This window comes from Gossypium raimondii, chromosome 2, assembly GCF_025698545.1.
Source record: "Gossypium raimondii isolate GPD5lz chromosome 2, ASM2569854v1, whole genome shotgun sequence".
Lineage (NCBI taxonomy): Eukaryota > Viridiplantae > Streptophyta > Magnoliopsida > Malvales > Malvaceae > Gossypium > Gossypium raimondii.
The window spans coordinates 27,174,312-27,193,791 of NC_068566.1; the positions used below are offsets into that span (position 1 = coordinate 27,174,312).

Sequence of the window (19,480 nt, forward strand, 5' to 3'; positions counted from 1 at the left end):
GAAGTCGAATTTGAAGCAAATTTCTATCAAGATTGAAGATTCCCAGTTGATTTCTTAGGAAGTTAGCATGAATTTCTTTATTTCTTTCCATTATATTGTATCTTGGATTTTTTCTATTTTCAAGCATGAACTAATTTTCTAAATACCTAAGGAGATAAACCCTATGATGGATTCTATCGTTTGATTTTTATTTTAGGCAATAAATACATAGTTCCTTATTTACAATTATGTGTGGTTTGATATTTCTAGAACATTAATCCATATCCGATGTGCTTAAGTAGGTGGTTGAATAAATATTGCTTAAGATTAGATCTTGAGTAATTGAGTGGAGTTGCATACAATCCTAGAAATAGGATGATATAAATCTATCCGATTACAGTAAAATAAAATAGGGGAATTCATAGCACAAGTTAATGATATAATAAGGGTTTTAATTAGAAAATTTTCAATTAATCAACCTAGAGTTAGTTGCTCTTATGCTGGAAAGAGATATTAGCATAATTTAGAGATCTAGGTGCTAAGTAAAGAAATTGCGTAATTTAGATTGATAGTGACAGATAAAATCTAGGTAGATTCTTTCCTAGTTATTGTTTGTTTCTTGGTTGTTATTCAATTATTTTCGTGATTTGTTCTTTGTTGTATTAGTTAGTAATTAAATTAGTTAACTTTAGTTTTTAATCGATCACTCAAATTAGTTGATTAAATAATAGAAAGACGAAAATTACTAGTACTTGTAGTACTCGTGGGAATGATATCTTTGCTCATTGTAACTATACTATTAATTGATAGGTGCACTTGTCTTAGTCAAATTTTTAGTTAGTTCCATGACCATCAAATTTTTGGTGTCGTTGCTTAGGACTAGAATGTTAAGAAAACTTTATTTCTATTAATTTAGTCATTTTTATTTTAATACTTTTGTTTTTAATTTAATTTTTAAATTTTGATTCTTCTTTTATTTGATTCTTTCAGGTTCCCTTGGTCTATGACTAGAGGCAACCTGTTGAAACCATTAGTTTTTTTATAGTGAAATTGAAAAGATTTTTCATAGAAATTGGAAAGTGGTTAGAGAAACAATGCAAGGACAACAAAAAAAAATTCATAAACAATCAAGAGCAATAAGACATTGTTGTGGAGATAATTATTAATCTTGGTAATCCGCAACTTCTTGCACATCCTGCTCCTCAGACTATTTATGACTATGCTAAGCCCACTCTGATTAGGGCTAAATCGAGTATTATTAGATTGACTATTGCTGCAAATAATTTTGAAATTAAGCTGAACATAATTCAGATGGTGCAACAATATGTTCAGTTTGGTGGGTCGCAAGATGAAGATCTGAATGTTTATTTAGCTAAATTTTTGGAGATCTATGATACATTTAATATCAATGGCGTTACTGATGATGTTATACGATTATGGTTGTTCCTATTCTATTTGAGGAACAAGGCGAAACAATGGTTGAATTCACTTCCATGAGGTGAGACTTGGGCTCAGATGACTGAAAAATTTCTGTTGAAGATTTTCCACCAGCCAAAACAGCCAAGTTGAGGAATAATTTCTCTTTTTTTTCTCAATTTGAGCTTGAGACACTATGTAATGCACGGGAGAGAGTTAAGGATCTTTTGAAAAGGTGTCCTCATCATGGGTTACCTTTGTGGCTACAAATTGAAACTTTTTATAACAGTTTAAATCCCTCAGCTAGACAGATAATTGATGCAACAATTGGCGGAACACTGAATAATTATCAGTGACAAGTTATGGGAACAAAGCTTACCAAGGCAATTAATGTTTTTAATATAGATGTAGTTGTTATATTGGCAAGTCAGGTTGAAGCTCTTAGTAAAAAATTGACGGTTTGAGTTTTAGTAAACAAGTGAATTCGGTAATGCAATGTGATGTGACTGGATTGGGGATGATCCATCTAGAATATTTTCCCTTCAAGTATAACATGGAGCATGAGCAAGTCGACTTTATAGGTAGTAATTCTAGACCTCAGAACAATCCCTATAACAATAATTATAACTCATGATAGAGGAATCATCTGAATTTTTCTTGGGCTGGTCAAGGAAATCAAATGTCACAACCCCTTCTGAGCTTTTAGTAACCTTATTAGTAAGAAAAGAAGCCAGATCTGGAAGAGATGTTGACTACATTTATTTCAGTGTCATAAACTAGATTCCAGAACACTTAAACAACTTTGAGGAATCAATATATATCTATTCAGGGTCTTGAGAATCAGATTAGCCAGCTTGTTAAATTGGTTCAGAGAGACAACAAGATAGTTTACCTAGTAACACTGAAACCAGCCCAAAAGAGTAAGTCCAAGCAATCACTTTACGAAGTGGAAACGTGGTAGTCGAGCCTAAAAAGAACCTGAATCCAGAACCTATTGAGAAAATTGATGGGGTTGGGGAATGCAAGAAAGAACATAAGTCGGTGATCAGAGATTACAAACCACCAATTCCATATTTGACAAAGTTGAAGAAAAACTGCATGGACGAATAATTTGGTAAATTTTTTAAAATTTTTAAACAATTACATAGTAACTTACCTTTTATTGAAGCTCTTTCGCAGATGCTCAAATATGCAAAATTTTTAAAAGAGATGTTAACGAATAAAAGGAAGTTAGAAGAGTTATCCATAGTGGAGTTGAGTGAGGAGTGCTCAACCATTCTCTAAAACAAAGTACCCACCAAGCTTAATAATCCAGGGAGTTTTACTATCCCTTGTTTTATTGGTAGCTTAATTCTTAAAAAAGGTTTGGCTAATTTGGGTGCTAGTATAAATCTAATGCCTTATAAAATGTTCAAACAACTTGGTCTCTGGGAACCAAAACCCACTAGGATGAGGATTCAATTAGATGATAGATCAATTAAGTATCCTAGGTGTATTATTGAGGATGTGCTTGTTAAAGTAGATAAATTCATATTCCCTATTGATTTCATTCTATTGGACATGAATGAGGATATTGAGGTACCCATGATTTTAGGTCAACCCTTTTTAGCCACTGCCAGAACTATTATTAATGTGGGTAATGGTGAACTTGTGCGGAGGGTAGGTGATGAAAAGGTCACTCTTCTAGCATGTGATATTGTGAGAGTTTCTAGTGAGCGAGATGATACTCGTTATTTTGTTAATGTTAGTAATCATGTGGCTCAACATTCATTGCAAGAAATTACTCATGAAGACATGTTAGAACCGTGTCTTGTTCAAGGTGATAGAAATCAAGATACAAGTGAAGAAGGAATGGTGCAGCTCGATAAACTTGATGAATAACAAATACAGGCTTATGAGAACCTAAGAACGTATAAAGAAGTAACAAAACGACGTCGTGGTGAGAAATTAAAGAGGACACACCGATTCAAAGTTGGAGTCAAAGTGCTACTAGATGATTTAGATCCACGAATGTTCCCTAAATAGCTTAAGTCAAGATGGTTGAATCCATTTATGGTAAAACAGGTATTTCCTTATGGCCTAATAGAGGTAACACATCCTGAATATGGAATGTTTAAGGTAAATAATCATTGACTCAAACTTTATCTTGGTGATGAATTTGATAACGAAAGAGAGGAGCTCCGACTCCAAAATTTGAATTAACCGTATGCTTGAAAAGAGAAGTCGAGCTTAGACTCTAAATAAGCTCTTCTCAAGAGGCAACTCGAGTGTTTTATGTTTATTATTTCATTTATTTGTGTTGCATGCTTAGTATGTTAATTTCTTACATATTATTTTTATTACTTAAAGAAAATAAAAAATAAAAAAGTGGACCACACCGGCCTAGCAACACGATCGTGTGGCCTACATAGCATGGGAACACGCCTATATGCACACGGGGAATAGAAAAACTTAGGAGCCATATGACCCAAAGAGTCACACAGCCTGGCGACACGGCCGTGTGACTCACATGTCTATAAACACGACCATGAGAAAAGCGAACGACAAGCTCATACGGTCTGAGTGAAGACACATGTCCTAGACATACGGCGTGTTACAGATCGTATGCATACTGGAACAATTTTTAAAATTTTCTTAGGATACACACGGGCTCAGAGAGATACACGACTGAGTGACACGATAGTGTGATCCACACGGCTTGGATACACGACTGTGTGACGACTGGAATAAAAAATTAAAACCACAAAGGCTCAGTGAGATACACGGTTGAACCACACGATCTCTTTTATTATTAGTGTGCACAGAACTATGCACTTAGTTTAGGATCTCCTACGTTTCTAGATTTCACTATTCCGACACAATCATCCAAATTCAGGACAGTTTCAATTCTCTTCCTCCCTTTCTTATGATGCTTTTCTTATTATGACTAATTTTGTTTGTACATTGAAGGCAATGTACATCTTATGTGTGGGAAGGATTTTATATGTTTATGCAATATAGTTCCTGAATTGTTGTTTTGTTTAAGTAATTTCCTCAAACCTTAAATTAGAGTTAGTTTTTCTAAATTTGGAGTCTTTATTGATTTTGATTGGGATTAATTTGTCGATTTCTATGCATGGTGTTATTTATACTTTAAGACACGAGAGAGTAAAACATGATAAGCTATTTTCAAAAAAATTATTATTTTAGAATGTCTCCTTTAATTGAAGCATTACCTTTAAATTTTAAATTTACGAGTTTGACATCAAACCATAATTTTTGTGAGTTTTTGAGCTTATAGAGCATCTATTGTTCCGTGCTCATTTTATTTTTGGTTGTGAGTATGTTAACTAAATTTGTTATTCTAGAACTTGCTTTAATTATACATGCCGAGACCATATTATTGATTTGATATATTGAAATGATACAGACACTTAGGATTTAACTCATTTAGCCTTTAAATAGCTTACCCGTTAAATTACCCCCTAGTAAACCCCATTAATTCTAATCCATTTTTTGTTCACTTATCACCCGTTTATGCTAACCCAAAAGCACATTAATTTTGTAAATCACATTTTTATTGACTCTATTTTTTTCAAGATTTGATTTGGTTAGTTGTCTGGCTATGTTTTATCATTTGCATTATTGAAAAAAAATGATAAAAGAGTTTGAATCGTTAGTCTCATCTTCTGTATAAAAGCTAACATCCAATATTTATTTATTGTTGATGTTAAATTATTGTAATTTTTTTTGTTTGGTAGCCTACCAATTCGTCTCTCGGTTGTAACCACCTTTTATGACCTTCTTCGAACCCTTAACCTTAGCCTTGTAATTACCTGTTGATTGGTGTGTCATATCATTTTATAATGGTGGAAATTTGATTTTCAAGCAAGCCTATGGTAATAGAATTTCTTGTTTGATTGTTGAGTGGACAATACTTGAACTTTAAACACATTGACTGCTTGAGTGACCTTTCGTGAGGGTGTTAATTCTTATTGAGTTTGAATTTCAAGTAATTACCTACGGGAGACGCCTATGTTTTTAAGCTTTAAAAATTTCTGCTTAGATTGCTTGTATTCTTTATTGTCATGTTAGTTTGAATTTCCAATGCATTATTATCTGTAGGTTATCCTAAGACATTGTCGATGAGAACAATAAATTAAAGGAAGTTAACTTGAATATGGGTTGAGAATTTTGCTTGAGGATAAGCAAACGCTTAAGTTAATTTGATAAGTGCTAAAAGTAACGTATTTTAACCTCATTCTTAACACGTTTTTGGGTGATTATCTAATGTTAATTATGAATATTATACTCCTGATATTTTAAATTCACGTTTTAATTCTTAACAGAGCACTTGAGAGCCAAATGAGCGAAAAATGAGTGAAAATCAGAATGTTGAAGCAAGTTGAAGGAGCCACACAGGCTGAACATTTTCACACGGCCAAACCACACGACTGTGTAAACCACAAGGGTGTGTTGTAGGCCGTGTCAATTTCACGGGATTATACATTGAAAAGTGGAAAATCACGATTTTTAGGTTTTTCAGGCATGCTAAGATGTATATATGACAAAAATAAGAAGATATGAGGGAGCTGTTAGTGAATACTCAAGAAAACAACTTGAAAAACACCATTGAAGTTGACTTTGAAGCATATTTCCGTCAATATTGAAGATTCCCAATTGATTTCTTAGGAAGTTATCATGAGTTTCTTTATTTCTTTCGGTTATACTATATCTTGGATTTTTTTTCTATTTTTAAGCATGAACTAATTTTATTAATACTTAGAGAGATGAACCCTATTATGGATTCTGCGTTTGATTTTTATTTTATGCAATAAATACTTATTTTCTTGTTCTCAATTATGGGTGCTTAATTCTTGATTTGATATTTCTAGAGTATTAATCCATATTCGATGTAGTGAAATCGGTGGTTAAATAGACCCTATTTAAGATTAGATATTACGTAATTGTGTGAAGTTGCATGCAATCCTAGAAATAAGATGATATAAATCTGTTGAATTAGAGTCAAATCTAATAGGGTAATTCATAGCACAAATTAATGAGATAAAGGAGTTTTAATTAGAAAGAAATTTCAATTAATCAACCTAGAGTTTGTTGCTCTTTTGCTCGAAATAGATATTAGCATAATATAGGAATTTCTACGGATCAAAATGCTAAGTAAAGAAATTGCGTAATTTAGATTGACAGTGACAGATAAAATCCAAGTGGATTCTTTCTTGGGTATTGTTTTGTTTCTTGATTGTTATTCGATTATTTTCATGATTTGTTCTTTGTCGCATTTGTTTATAATTATATAGTTAATTTTAGTTTTTAATCGGTCACTCGAATTATTCGGTTAAATAATAGAAAGAAGGTAATTACTAGTACTTGTAGTCCTAATGGGAATGATATTTTTGTTCACCGTAACTATAGTATTAATTGATTGTAGCACTTGCCTTAGTCAAAATTTTAGTTAGTTTCGTGACCATCAACTTTGGTATTTTTGTTTACTTTGATTGAGGTTGTGGTGATATTTAGTTATTGGTTCAGGGTAAGGATATATGAATAATTTGATTGTGGATTTTCTTGGGTTATGGTTTGGTCGAATAGGAAATTGTGAGCGGGTTAAGAATGAAAGGTTGTTGAGTTAGTTGGGTTAAATGTAACGATTCGATTTTCAGTGTATCAAAAAATGCGATTTCAAAATCTCATTTTTGTAAATTGAGTCCATAAATATAAAATAGAAATATTTACGAAGTTAATATAGATATATATTAAAGAATGGTCGAATAATTTCTCCGATTAAATAATTGATTAAGGCTCAGAGACTACATTGTAAAAGTCCAATCACTTTAGAATTTTAATTGACAAAAGGCTTTAGGACCTAGAAGGCAATTTTCAGTGGACCAAAATGGAAATAAACCAATAATAAATATGAGTTAGTTGAAAACATTATAAAATATTAGTTGTTAATTAAGGAATAATAAAGTTTAATTAAACAAATTAGCCAAATTTAATTAACTTATAATCTTAATATAAAAATGAAGTAATTAGAGAAACATCATCTTTTTCGATCATCCCACCCTCCACCATTGTTGAAACCAAAGAAAAACCTCCCAAGCTTTGAAAGAATTCGACCAAGCCAAATTAAGTCCTTTTTCATGTAATTTTTATAAATTTATGATCATAGGAGCTCGATTTAGTTAGCCCATGTATCAATTTGATCAATTGTTGAAATTTTAGCAAGTTTCCATTGTTGATTAATTGATGAATTTGGCTTGAAATTGATAGATATTGAGTTTATATTATAAAAAGACTAAATTGTAAATCTAGTTAAGCTTGTTTGTTAACTTCGTTTTCAGTGAAATCGGAATAGTGGTTTTGAGACTACAAATCCGATGAGTAAATTTTTATTTTATTATTATTTTAATTTCTATGGGATGTTATTAAGGTCGTATTAAAATTTTTTAAGAAATTTTGATGTTTGCACGATTAATTAAGTGAAATGGACTAAATCATAAATGGTGCAAAAGTAGAGTTCTATTTGTTAAAAGGGCCAAATGGCTATAAAAATTTTAAGTGAGTGGACTTAAATGGTAATTATACCATTCATAATATTAGTGGACAACGATGGGCATGAATTTGGTGTTTTGTTTAGTTAATAACAAAGGATAAAATAGTAATTGAATAAATTAATGAAATTAAAATAATATAAAATGAGGTATCATCTTCCTAATGGGTTAGTTCCATTGAAATAAAAGAAATAAAACCTCCATTTTTACACCTTGAAGGTTCGGCTAGCTTAATGGTTGCATGATATGCGATTTCAAGCTTATTTTTAATAATTTCTAGGTTTTTTGAGGTCGTTTCAGCTTAATCTAGCTAGCCCAGGGATCAATTTGTAAAACTTTTAAATGTTGAGGGTTATGCAATGCATGATTTTGTATGATTCCATTTTGTATGATTCTTGATGTTTAATGATAGATTATGAGTCCTTATTGACAAATAAATAAATTTGTTAAAGGGAATTTTGATGAAAATTGCATTTAGGGACTTGTTTGTAAAAATAGTAAAAGCTTATGGAAAATTAATGAAATTATGGTTTGTATGGGTTGTTTTAAGTCCCTAGAGAAATCGACTAGCTTGAAAGGAGGATTAAAATGCTTAGATTTCAATTTATGAGCTTAAGGACTAAATTGTAAAAAGTTAAAATATTATGGCAAAAAGGTACTTTTGCATAAATATGAATTATGGACTGAATTGAATAATAGAAGTATTAAATAGATTAGAATTGTCTATTTAGATCAAGATAGACTACGTACAGATTTAGATAAGGGAAAAGTTAAGGCCTCAGATTAGCTCGATTTTGTTTCTACGTCCTAGTTGTCGAGGTAAGTTCGTAGGTACGAATTACTATATTCATTTTATTCAATTGTATGCTATTATGTATTTATAATGCTATTGAATGATGTATATCCAAATTAATGCCATGACGATTATCGAGTTCCGGTTGAACCTTAGAAATTCGTAGGATACAAATGACATGTCATTAGGGATTTCATGTTTCGGGTGCTGGTCTTGAATGTCCTACCAATGGCTGAGGTCTTGCATTTGTTGCAGATACTCCACAGCTTGTGTGAGCAACATCATGTAGCTTACATTTCGACCCACAGCTCGTGTGAGCAGGCGCATTTCACAGCTCGTGTGAGCAATGATGTTAAAGGAAAGGTTACGATTATATGTTTAAGCACATTTCGTGTGAGCTTTCTCAAGTATCCGATGATATTCTAGATGGTTCAACAAGCAATGAAAGGGATTGAAATGGTAAGTTTCCAAATGGTATTATGCATATGTTCATGGAAAGGATGAATGATTCAAATGATGTATTTCATACATAAATGACTTATCATGTGGTTAATCCAAATGAGTTATGTATAAATGCACTAACTTGTGTATTGATGATGATGTTTAGGCTTGTGCCAAGCTTGTGGGTTGGGTTACATTATGTTTATACCTATTTTTATGTAATGAAATGGTAAGTTATGTTTTATTTTCTATGAACTTACTAAGCATTATGTGCTTACGTAGTTCATTCCTATGTTTTATAAATCATCGGAAGCTCAATCAGTTTGGAAGCTCATCGGAGATCTATCACACTATCCAGCATAAATATCGGTAGTTTTTGACTATTTTGGCTAAGTTTATAATGACATGTATAAGTGGACTTGTAATGGTGTTTAGTTGAATGTTTAATGGATGAATTGGTATGTATAACTTGTGCAACTTATCTTGGTTGGTACCATTTGATACCTTGTTGGATTGTGTCATTTTGGGTACTTGTGATGCATGAGTGGTATGGCTCAAATGGTATGTTTGTAGTGATGTGTTAATGGTCATGTTTGTGGCATGATTTAAAAGAAGTTGAATTATAATTGATGATGGAAATGTGACGAAATATACATGTTTAGGTAAGTTTTGATGTTTACATTTGAGGTGCCTTTAATGACATATCAGTTAGTTGATTTTAGGACACAAGCTGGGACACGGTCGTGTGTTTGAAGGTTACACGGCCTGGCCACACGGTCGTGTGACCCTTGTAGTCAAATTCTTGTAACTTCTTCTTAAACTTTCCAAATGTTTCCAATTTAGTCCCGAATTATTTCTAAGGTAATTTTAGGGCCTCGAGGGCTCTATTTTGGGGATGATATGTATGTGAATGATTTTTTTATAACGTGTTTATGATAATGTATGCAATGTACGTTTAAAATTTCCCTTTGTTCGGTAATGATTCGTAACCTTAATCCGGCGACGGATACGAGTTAAGGGTGTTACAAAAAGCTTGACACAATTTCAAAACATCCAAAGTTACCAAAATAACATACAACCCTATACATGTCAAAACACATATCACACACACACACACTCTATTTAGTTACTTCATTCTTAATTTATGCCACCTAGCCATACTTCTTCACAAGACACATAAAAAACCAAATTCATTTATAAACACAAACATGTACCAACTAATTTCAAAACATACATATACGCAAGTAAGTTAAGCATAGGCTCGAAACATATCAAATTAACATACAACCCTATACATGCCATTTATAACTATTAGCCCAACTTATTCAAAAGCTACCAAAATAGTCAATGGATAGTGTGATTGTGCTCTGACAAAGATTCCAACCGATTGAGCTTTTCGATGACCTACAAAAATAGAGAAATCAACTAGGTAAGCAGCTAATGCTTAGTAAGTTTGTGTAACAGAACTTAAACTTACCAAGTGCAATAATTAAACAGCTATAAATGATTCCATTTAGCCGTAGTCCAAATTTACTTTTCCTATACACAACACCTCACCAGATTAGTAGGTGAAACAATGCACATATAAATTTAACCAAATAAGGCATATAACATCTCAAGCTTTTCAAATCATCAATTACTTTCATCATATACTATGTACTTTCATTTTCATTACCTTTCATACCTCAAATTTCATATATCATACATAATATGGCATAGTAAATCATGACAATTACCTAATAAGCATTTAGGTTTTATATATCATCCATCACACAAATATATATATATCCATTTCACATTCTACACATTTGAGTCCACATAGTTAGTAGATAATAAGTAAACATAATATATATTAAGAAATAGATTTCATGCTTATTTCATTTGTCACATGATAAATTCTCATCCTTTTCATTGCATATGTGCATATCCATCTTTCCATTTCTTATGAACATTAGTATATTAAATTTTTATATATGTTTTTCCATTAACCTTTACTTACTCGTTGAATCAAATGAAATAACATCAAATACTAGGAAAATACTAATATAACCATTTAATTCTCTAAACACACAACATCACGATTTAACATATTTATAGACATATAAAGTATATATAATCACACCAAGGCATTAACATTCATTATCAAACTATACTAGTCAAACGTTCAACTCGTATTCATACTTAAGATACATGCCTCACTTGAAACGTGTTATCTGAATAGAAAATGATCGGAGGGTGCCATGGTCTCTTTCAACCACGGTCTTATTTATTCTCGTCTTGATGCCATAGTGTCTTTCAACCATGGTCTTATTCATTTCCCATCGTGTTGCCATAGTGTCTTTCAACTATGGTCTTATTTCTTTGATTCGTGATGCCATAGCGTCTTTCAGCTATAGTCTTACTCGATAGAATCGTGATGCCATAATATCTTTCAGCTATGGTCTTACTCATTTCTAATATGGTGTCATAGTGTCTTTCAACTATGGTATTATCTATTCCCGGTATAGTGCCATAATATCTTTCAACTATGGTCTTAATCATTTCCTTCAAGCCAACGAACTCGTTAATATATAAACAATTAGATGTTAAACAACTCAAACAACAACTTATTGATTTAATCAAGTTAAGAACTTACCTAGATTGAATTGTAATAGTTGCAGAAGTTTAGGGACTATTTTGTAATTTTCCCCTTTTCACGTAAGTCAACAGGGTCTTGACTAAAATATAAAATTTTCCCTTTATTAGCTTATATTCATATGCCAATTAATTCTGCATTTTATACCCTTTTATTTTTGAAATTACATAATTGTCCCTAACTTTTACAACTTTTGCAATTTAGTCCCTTAACCGAAAATCATCAAATTAACCATTTTATCAAGTTAAAATTTACAGAATAATAATATAGGCCCTTAAATAGTCCCAATTACACCTCTAGTTCACCATCAAACCTTGAAATTTTGACATTTTAACAATTTAATCCTTAAATAAAAACTAATAAAATTACTTCACATAATAGCTAAATACCACAATCAAAGCTTCAAACACATAATTATCATAAAAATCAACCAATATTAATCAATTAAAACTTCTAAAATTTTTAACAGATTCAAAAACGAAGGTATGAATTAGCTGGACCTAGTTGTAACGATATTAAAAACATAAAATTCATTAAAAACGACACTCAAAACTTACCCATGCAAGGCTCAAACCAGCTGAATGTTTAATATCCTCACCTATGATGTTTTCGGCCAACCATGACAACAAATGGAGAGGAAGAAGCTATCTTTTTCTAATTATTTTGTTTTAATTTTATGTTAATTACCATTTTTCCATTAAAACATGTGTTATTTTATTATTTTTATTTCAATTTCCGTCCAAAAATAATAAATAGGGTTTAATTGCTACATAGGTCCTCCATCCTATGGTATTTAAGCTATTAAATCATCTAAATGTAATAATTATCAAGTTTTGTATCTTTTACAATTTAGTCCATTTTCTTTAATTAGTTACCTAAACGTTAAAATTTCTTAACAAAATTTTAATATGACCCTAATGATACTCCATAATTTTTAATAAAATATTTACGGGCTTGGTTTATAGAAACGAGGTCCTAATACCTCTTTTTTTAAAACCACTTGACTTTAAGGATTTGCCACTTGAACCTAATTATTCGTTCAAAAAACATAAATTGTCAAATAAAAATTTAATAATATTATATTTGAATCATAAATATTAAATAATAACATTTACAGATTCACTCATCGAGTTTGTGGCCCCGAAACCACTGTTTTTGATAGCACTGAAAAACGGCCTGTTACATTTAAGGCAAGGTAAGTACATATTTTCCATTTGAACTTACTAAGCACTTATATGCTTACTCTAGTTATTTTTTCCTACTTGTATATCTTCATTTGCGGAACTCTCGAGTCCAGATCTTTACGGGCATCACACTATCGTCGAAATGGTAAAAATGTATTCATTTTGGTTCTTAAAGTTGTGGCATGTATAGTATGATCATTATGTCATATAAATGATCAACCTAATGCGTGCGTTAAAGATGTAATTGTGGCTAAACTTGTGTTTGCATTTTAAGCTTAATATATGCCCAAATTGATGCTTAGTTTGATCAAGACAAATGCCATTTGAATTCATGATCTCAAGCTTACTTATGTTTTATATGTCATAATTGGCTAAATGAGGTATCTTGGCATGTTAATGTGGAAATATGACTTGCAATGTTTAAATTGAGTATGTGATTGTGATTTGCTATCCATGAATGCAAAAGTGTTGTAAATGTGATTTGACATAGTTGGTATAATGTTATGCATTGGTAAAATTGGTTAATTGATGTTTATTTGAATTTGGTATGTTCATATGGATGCAAAAACATGTTTGGTAGGGAGCTTGAATAAGTAACAATGTGATTTTTTGCCAAAACAGGGGCAACGTCGTGACCTTGTGACCCTAACGTTGCGACATAGTTCGACAGTGAGTGGCGTTGCGACGTCTAGATTCCTAAAGTCGCAACGTAACTCACTAACTATCAATGTCACAACGTGGATACTATGATGTCACAATGTCAGCTCATAAGTTTAAAATCTTTTCAATTAAGTTCTTATTCGACCTTGGGTTAACAATGGAGCTTTCGTAAGCTCGTATAAGACCCCAAAATATTTTTATATCATATCAAAAAGTGGTTTATGCTAATGAACATGTTGGAATGGTTGAATTATATTGAAGTTTATTGTAGTTGCTCCGACAACGAATGTAGCATCCTATAGATTGGACCCAATGATATCGTCGGGTTAGGGGTGTTATATTAAAGGTGAGGCATGGATTTGATATGGACTTTGCTAAGGTTTGGGGCTTAAGTTGTTGTTGATACTATTTATTTAGTTTATCTAGTTAAGGGGTAAGGGTGTAAAGGTTGAGTGACCAAAGCGTAAACTTGTAAACTCAGTAATAGTTTAATGAACAATTTGTATCTTTTTGAAAATGCATGACTAAATTGTAAATTTACACATTTCACATCTAAAGTTCGTTACCAAGTTAAAAGGCCAGTGACCAGCTTGTAACCGTTTGAAATTGAGTGACCAAATTGTAAATTTACCCATCACACACCTGACATCCGTTACAAAGCTAATAGGCCTGTGACCAACTTGTAACTTTTGAATTTTCGAAGAGTTCAATGACTAACTTGTAACCTTTTGAAATTTAGCTAAAATATTTTTTTCTATTCTATTTTTTTGCATAAATATAAAAAAATAAATTATATAAAAATAAGATGATTTAACTCTTTACCTATTTTTATTCTCTCTCTTTTTTTTTAAATTATACTTGTAGAAATTAAAATTAAAGCAAGTAATGAAAAAGTTGAATTACAACTAGGGGTGAATATTCGATCGAGTTGAGTCGAATCGAGTCAAAAAATTTTGAATTAGTCGAGTTGACGAATCCTATTTTAACAACCGAACTCAATTTGAATTTTTTCCGAATCGAGTCGAATCGAGTCAAAAAATTTCAAGTCGAGTTGAGTCGAATTAACGAATCTTATTATTTATACTCAATATTCTGTTTACATAGATCGATTATCTTATTAGTAGACAAAGTATAAGCTTTTAGATTAATTTTGAATAAAGGAAAAAAAGGAGAGTGGGGCAATTCGGGAAGAAAAGTAAGACTAATGGGTAAATATTTATCAAAACAACGTAGCTTTGCAACTTGATATTTTTAACTTTTAACTTTAGAAAATGTAAACATTTATCAAAACAATGTAGTTTTACCTTTTCTTTTTTGGATTTTCGGATAACTCGAATTAGGGGTGAGCGTTCGATCAAATCGAGTGAAACTGTTTGAGTTAAATTAGAAAAATTAATAATGTTAAATTAAAATTTTGTACAATATAACTATTTCCATGTTAGAACACATAAATTTGAAACAATATATATTTGAAAATTTTTAAAGCCAAATAAAAAAAATTTAGTATGATAAACTTGAATCATTAATCCCTTATTTTGATTTCATAATTATTATTTTATTAAATTATTGATATATTTTTTAGATTTTTTAAAATTTATAATTTTTTAAAATGAAAATTTTAAAATTTTATAAATATTTTGAATTTTAAAAATTATTTTCAAATTTTGAAAATTATTTTGATCTTTTGTTAAGAGAGACCAATTTACTCATTTTTAAAATTGACAGGGATCAAAACAATATTTATACTAATATGTTATTCGAATTGTAAAAATTCAACTCGACTCGAACTCCGAAATTTCTTATTCGAGTTGACTCAAATAGTTCGAATAACTCGAATAACTTAATTCGATTAACTCAAAATTTAAAATTTTTTTTGATTTTTTCAAATCGAATAAAATTTTGCCCACCCTTAATTAGAACATCAACCCTAGAGAGAATTGGAGCACATGATATTTAGGCGCGGCACAACAGGGGTAAAAAGCTCCAATAAAAAGATTAATATTGTTAATTCCGTTTTCCTTCCCTCTATAAAAAGAGAAGTCTCATTTTTCTCTGCTTTCATGCTAAAGAACAAGAAGAAGCAGAGACCTTGCTAGAAGGAGGCACTTCATCACTTGAACGTTCTTTAAAATGCTTCTTCTTTAAGTTTTTTACGCAAAACCCATATACAATATTCGCCTTTCTTCTTCCTTTTTGCCTTCCATTTCTATTTCTCTATTGTTTATTTCGAAGGAAAAGAAAAAGGTAGATACTTGAGTTAAAGAAAGATAGTGAGAGATGGGCAATTGCTTCCCATCATTATTCCATGCTCGAACAAGAAGACCTATCCAGTTCAGTGCTGCAGCTTTAGGTAATGTTTTAATGGGGGTCTTTTCCTTTCATGCAGTCGTTTCTTTCTTTCTTGAAAGCTTTCATTTAATTACTTCAGATAATGTTTTAGTGGTTTCTTTTCATTTCATGCAGTCGTTTCTTTTTTTTTTTCTTGCTTTCTTGAACGGTTTCCGTTTACTTTAGATAATGTTTTAATGGGGTCTTCTTATTTCATGCAATTTCTTTCTTTTTAAGAATCATGGATGGCTACCTTTATCCTTTATATCTTTCAGGTTCCTTGTGTATGCTTTAAATTAATGGCTTTATCTAATAATTGTTACCGATTTATATTCAATTCATTAATGGCATTCTTTTTGGTTTTTATACAGGATTTGTTGTTTTCTCTTTGTGGATTTCTTGATTTCAGGTTGACATAGAATCTTTAACCTAAACCCTCTACCCTTAAATTGTGTATTTGTTAATCACTTCAAGTGGTCTTAAAAACAAGTAGACAGGTACTAATGCTACCATCGGTTTGGTACTGTTTAAAATGTGAGCAAAGATATATGCTTGCACTGGTAAATTGCCACTTGGAAGGTAGTAATCGATGGTGGCATGTTATAGTATAGAAATATGGAATTGTTTCCCTTCTTTGATAGTAAATTCCTTGAATGAATTCAATTATTCATGTAGAAAGGTCCTTTTTTATGGTTAGAATTGTATGGTTGCATACATCACTGGGCTGTTTTTTCAGTATTTAGTTCATAAAGGCATCATTGTCAACTACTTTTAGAGTTTAGCATAAGATTGTTATGTATATGAACTGATATTGATAAGATTACTAAAATTTATAATTTATGTTCTTTGCTCAAGTTTCCCACCACTAATTCATAATCATATACATCTTATGTGCTTGAAACTTTCTTTCTTGGCCTGCTCCTATGCTAATCTGGTTTTTTTATTGAAAATGATATTTGAAGGTAAGCAATTAAATAACCTTTTTTTTTTTGTTACTTTTGGACAATCACACAATGTACCATTCATCACGCATTGTTCTAGCTCATAGCAGGGAACCCTTTTTTTTTCTCTTTCAGTTTCAGGATTTCCAAACCTTCGCCTGAATGAAACAACCGGAAGTGGTTGTATATTATCACCCCCTCTTCTGAAATCATTCACATATTCTGAGCTAGAACAGGCTACCATGAACTTTAGTTCCCAGAATCTCATAGGGGAAGGTGGGTTCGGTTATGTTTACATGGGGTTCATTGATGAGCAGACGCTTAGTGCTGCAAGCCCTGAAAGTGGAATGGCTGTTGCTGTGAAGAAGCTTAGTCCCACTGGCACTCAGGGTCATGAGCAGTGGCTGGTTGGTTTCTTCATTCTATCATGTTCACTTTCTTTGAAAAATGTTCTTGGCTCATGTATCGATTGTGTTGACTGTAGACTGAACTTGGTAACCTTGGGCGACTTCGTCATCGGAACCTGGTGAAGCTTTATGGATATTGCTCGCAAGGGGAGGATAGGCTTTTGGTCTATGAATATCTATCTAAAGGCAGCTTGCAGGATCTTCTTTTCAAAGGTGAATTAATACCTTTTTCAACGTATGCTTTATTGCTTATGATTGCTTTTCGTATTATGCCGAAAGATGTGTGTTTGTTCATTAATTTTGATGCTGTCTTAATTTCAGATTGTTCTCCACCGTTGTCATGGGAAACAAGGGTTGGAATTGCCATAGATACTGCTAGAGTCCTTTCTTTCTTACATGAACTAGGGCTTATATTACGAGATATAAAGTCAGCGAATATCCTACTAGATTCGGTATGTTGCCTAAAAACCAAGTTGCAGTCTGCTGTAGTGCTGAATCGAAGTTATATTCTACCAACTATAAATGATACTAATTAAAACCCATCTTAAATCATTGTTGCAGGATTTCAGTGCAAAACTTTCGGATTTGGGCTATGCAATAGAAGGCCCTACTGGTGATCAATCTTATGTTTTAACTCGAGTCTTTGGTACTGAAGGATATACTGACCCTCAATATCTTGCTACAGGTTACTATGGTTGCCCTCTTATGCAATCTTTGTTTACCATAGTCTTTGGTAAAGCTCTTGGCCATCTTATTGTACGAATGAGCTCTTCCAATGTTGTGCAGGTATGCTAAATACAAAGTGTGATGTCTATAGCTTCGGGGTCGTGTTACTTGAACTGCTTTCCGGACGCCAGGCTGTTTGTCAAACAGCTGCTGGTATAATGGAATTTCTAGTGGATTGGGCTAAACCATATTTAGGCGATAAACGCCTGTTATCCCGAATCATGGATACCAAGTTAAATGGCAACTACTCCAAGAGAGAAGCTTATGGTGTTGCAGTCATTGCATTGCAGTGTGTAAGTGAAGACAAGGTCCGGCCCTCAATGGCTGAGGTTTTATCAGCACTCAGACGTCTTCGTCTTCTCTCGGGTTCGCATGCATCCCCAAGTGGTGTTCCTTCATCCTCCGTTGGGTTCAAAGTCGACAGGCCTTGGCTTCCCTTACCTCCACTAGACAGCGTTTCATCTCAAAGATCAATTTCCCCTCTTTGCTCGTCTGACTTTTCGTCCCCAAGACATGTTCCTTCATCCCCAAGCAATGGTCCTCGGTCCTCCCTTTCGTCCCAAAGCGATGGACCTCCCTTTAGCTTAAGAGAGTTACGCAGGCAACTCTTCTCTCGCCAAGACAGAGGTTCATCTGGAAGAACAATTTCCCCACCCTTGGCTTCCACTTTATCCCCAAGCGATCTTCCTTTGTCCTTCCTTGGGTCTCCAAGCAATGTATCCGGGCTCGTCTCTCCCTCAAGTGATGTACCTCAAGTGAAGAGTTCCAAATACAATAACAAGTACCCTTTGAAGGGGGCTTTATGGAATTCATGTTAGTTTAATGCAAGGTGCCAAAAACAAAGAAGTGGGGTAAAATTTGGTTAGGTAGAGGATTATTTGGATTTCGTATACAACATAATACCATTTGCAGAAGCTTTTATGCAACAAATTTCATGAATGGTTTCGTATAAGAAAATGGAAATCTTCAGTTGCTTGATATGTGGACAAGGAAGGTTTAATATTTTACATACTGAATCAATTAAGTCAAAATCATATTCCATTTATTTGGTGGTTTTTATTACTAATTCTGCTGAAAGTTGGATGATTTAGAGAATTCCACATATTCAATTTAAATCAAATGAAGCATTCTTAGAATATTTTTCAAAGAAATATATATAATGATTTAGGCTTTCAAAATTAATATTTGATTGGAATTACTATTTGATATACGGATACTCCACCCTTAAAAATTTGATTTTAAAAAAAAATTAACTAAACTTCCTCACTTGTAGGTTTAAAACTACTCACAACACATGAAATATTTTAGCTTTTCTAAAACTTAAGTCTCATTTGCTTTTATATATTCGTACATAATTATGAGAGTATAATTCTTCAAATATATGGAAAAACATAACTAAATTTTTTACTTTTATTTGCA

The 19,480-nt window shown here is 32.3% G+C and overlaps 1 protein-coding gene and 1 non-coding gene across 2 annotated transcripts; one reads left to right on the plus strand and one right to left on the minus strand.

The window, feature by feature from the left end:
• Positions 1-1,541: 1,541 nt before the first annotated feature.
• LOC128039389 (small nucleolar RNA R71) lies at positions 1,542-1,648 on the minus strand. Its single transcript, XR_008193894.1, has one exon. It is a non-coding gene; the product is annotated as a small nucleolar RNA R71 (small nucleolar RNA).
• Positions 1,649-2,844: 1,196 nt separating this feature from the next.
• LOC105789580 (probable serine/threonine-protein kinase PBL4) lies at positions 2,845-19,043 on the plus strand. Its single transcript, XM_012616953.2, has 9 exons — positions 2,845-3,249; positions 3,460-3,513; positions 15,927-16,009; positions 16,359-16,396; positions 17,064-17,335; positions 17,413-17,548; positions 17,657-17,787; positions 17,897-18,020; positions 18,122-19,043. Exons 1-9 carry the CDS (start codon positions 2,845-2,847, stop codon positions 18,877-18,879), a joined length of 2,001 nt encoding a protein of 666 aa, XP_012472407.1. The 3' UTR covers positions 18,880-19,043.
• The last annotated feature ends 437 nt before the right edge of the window (positions 19,044-19,480 follow it).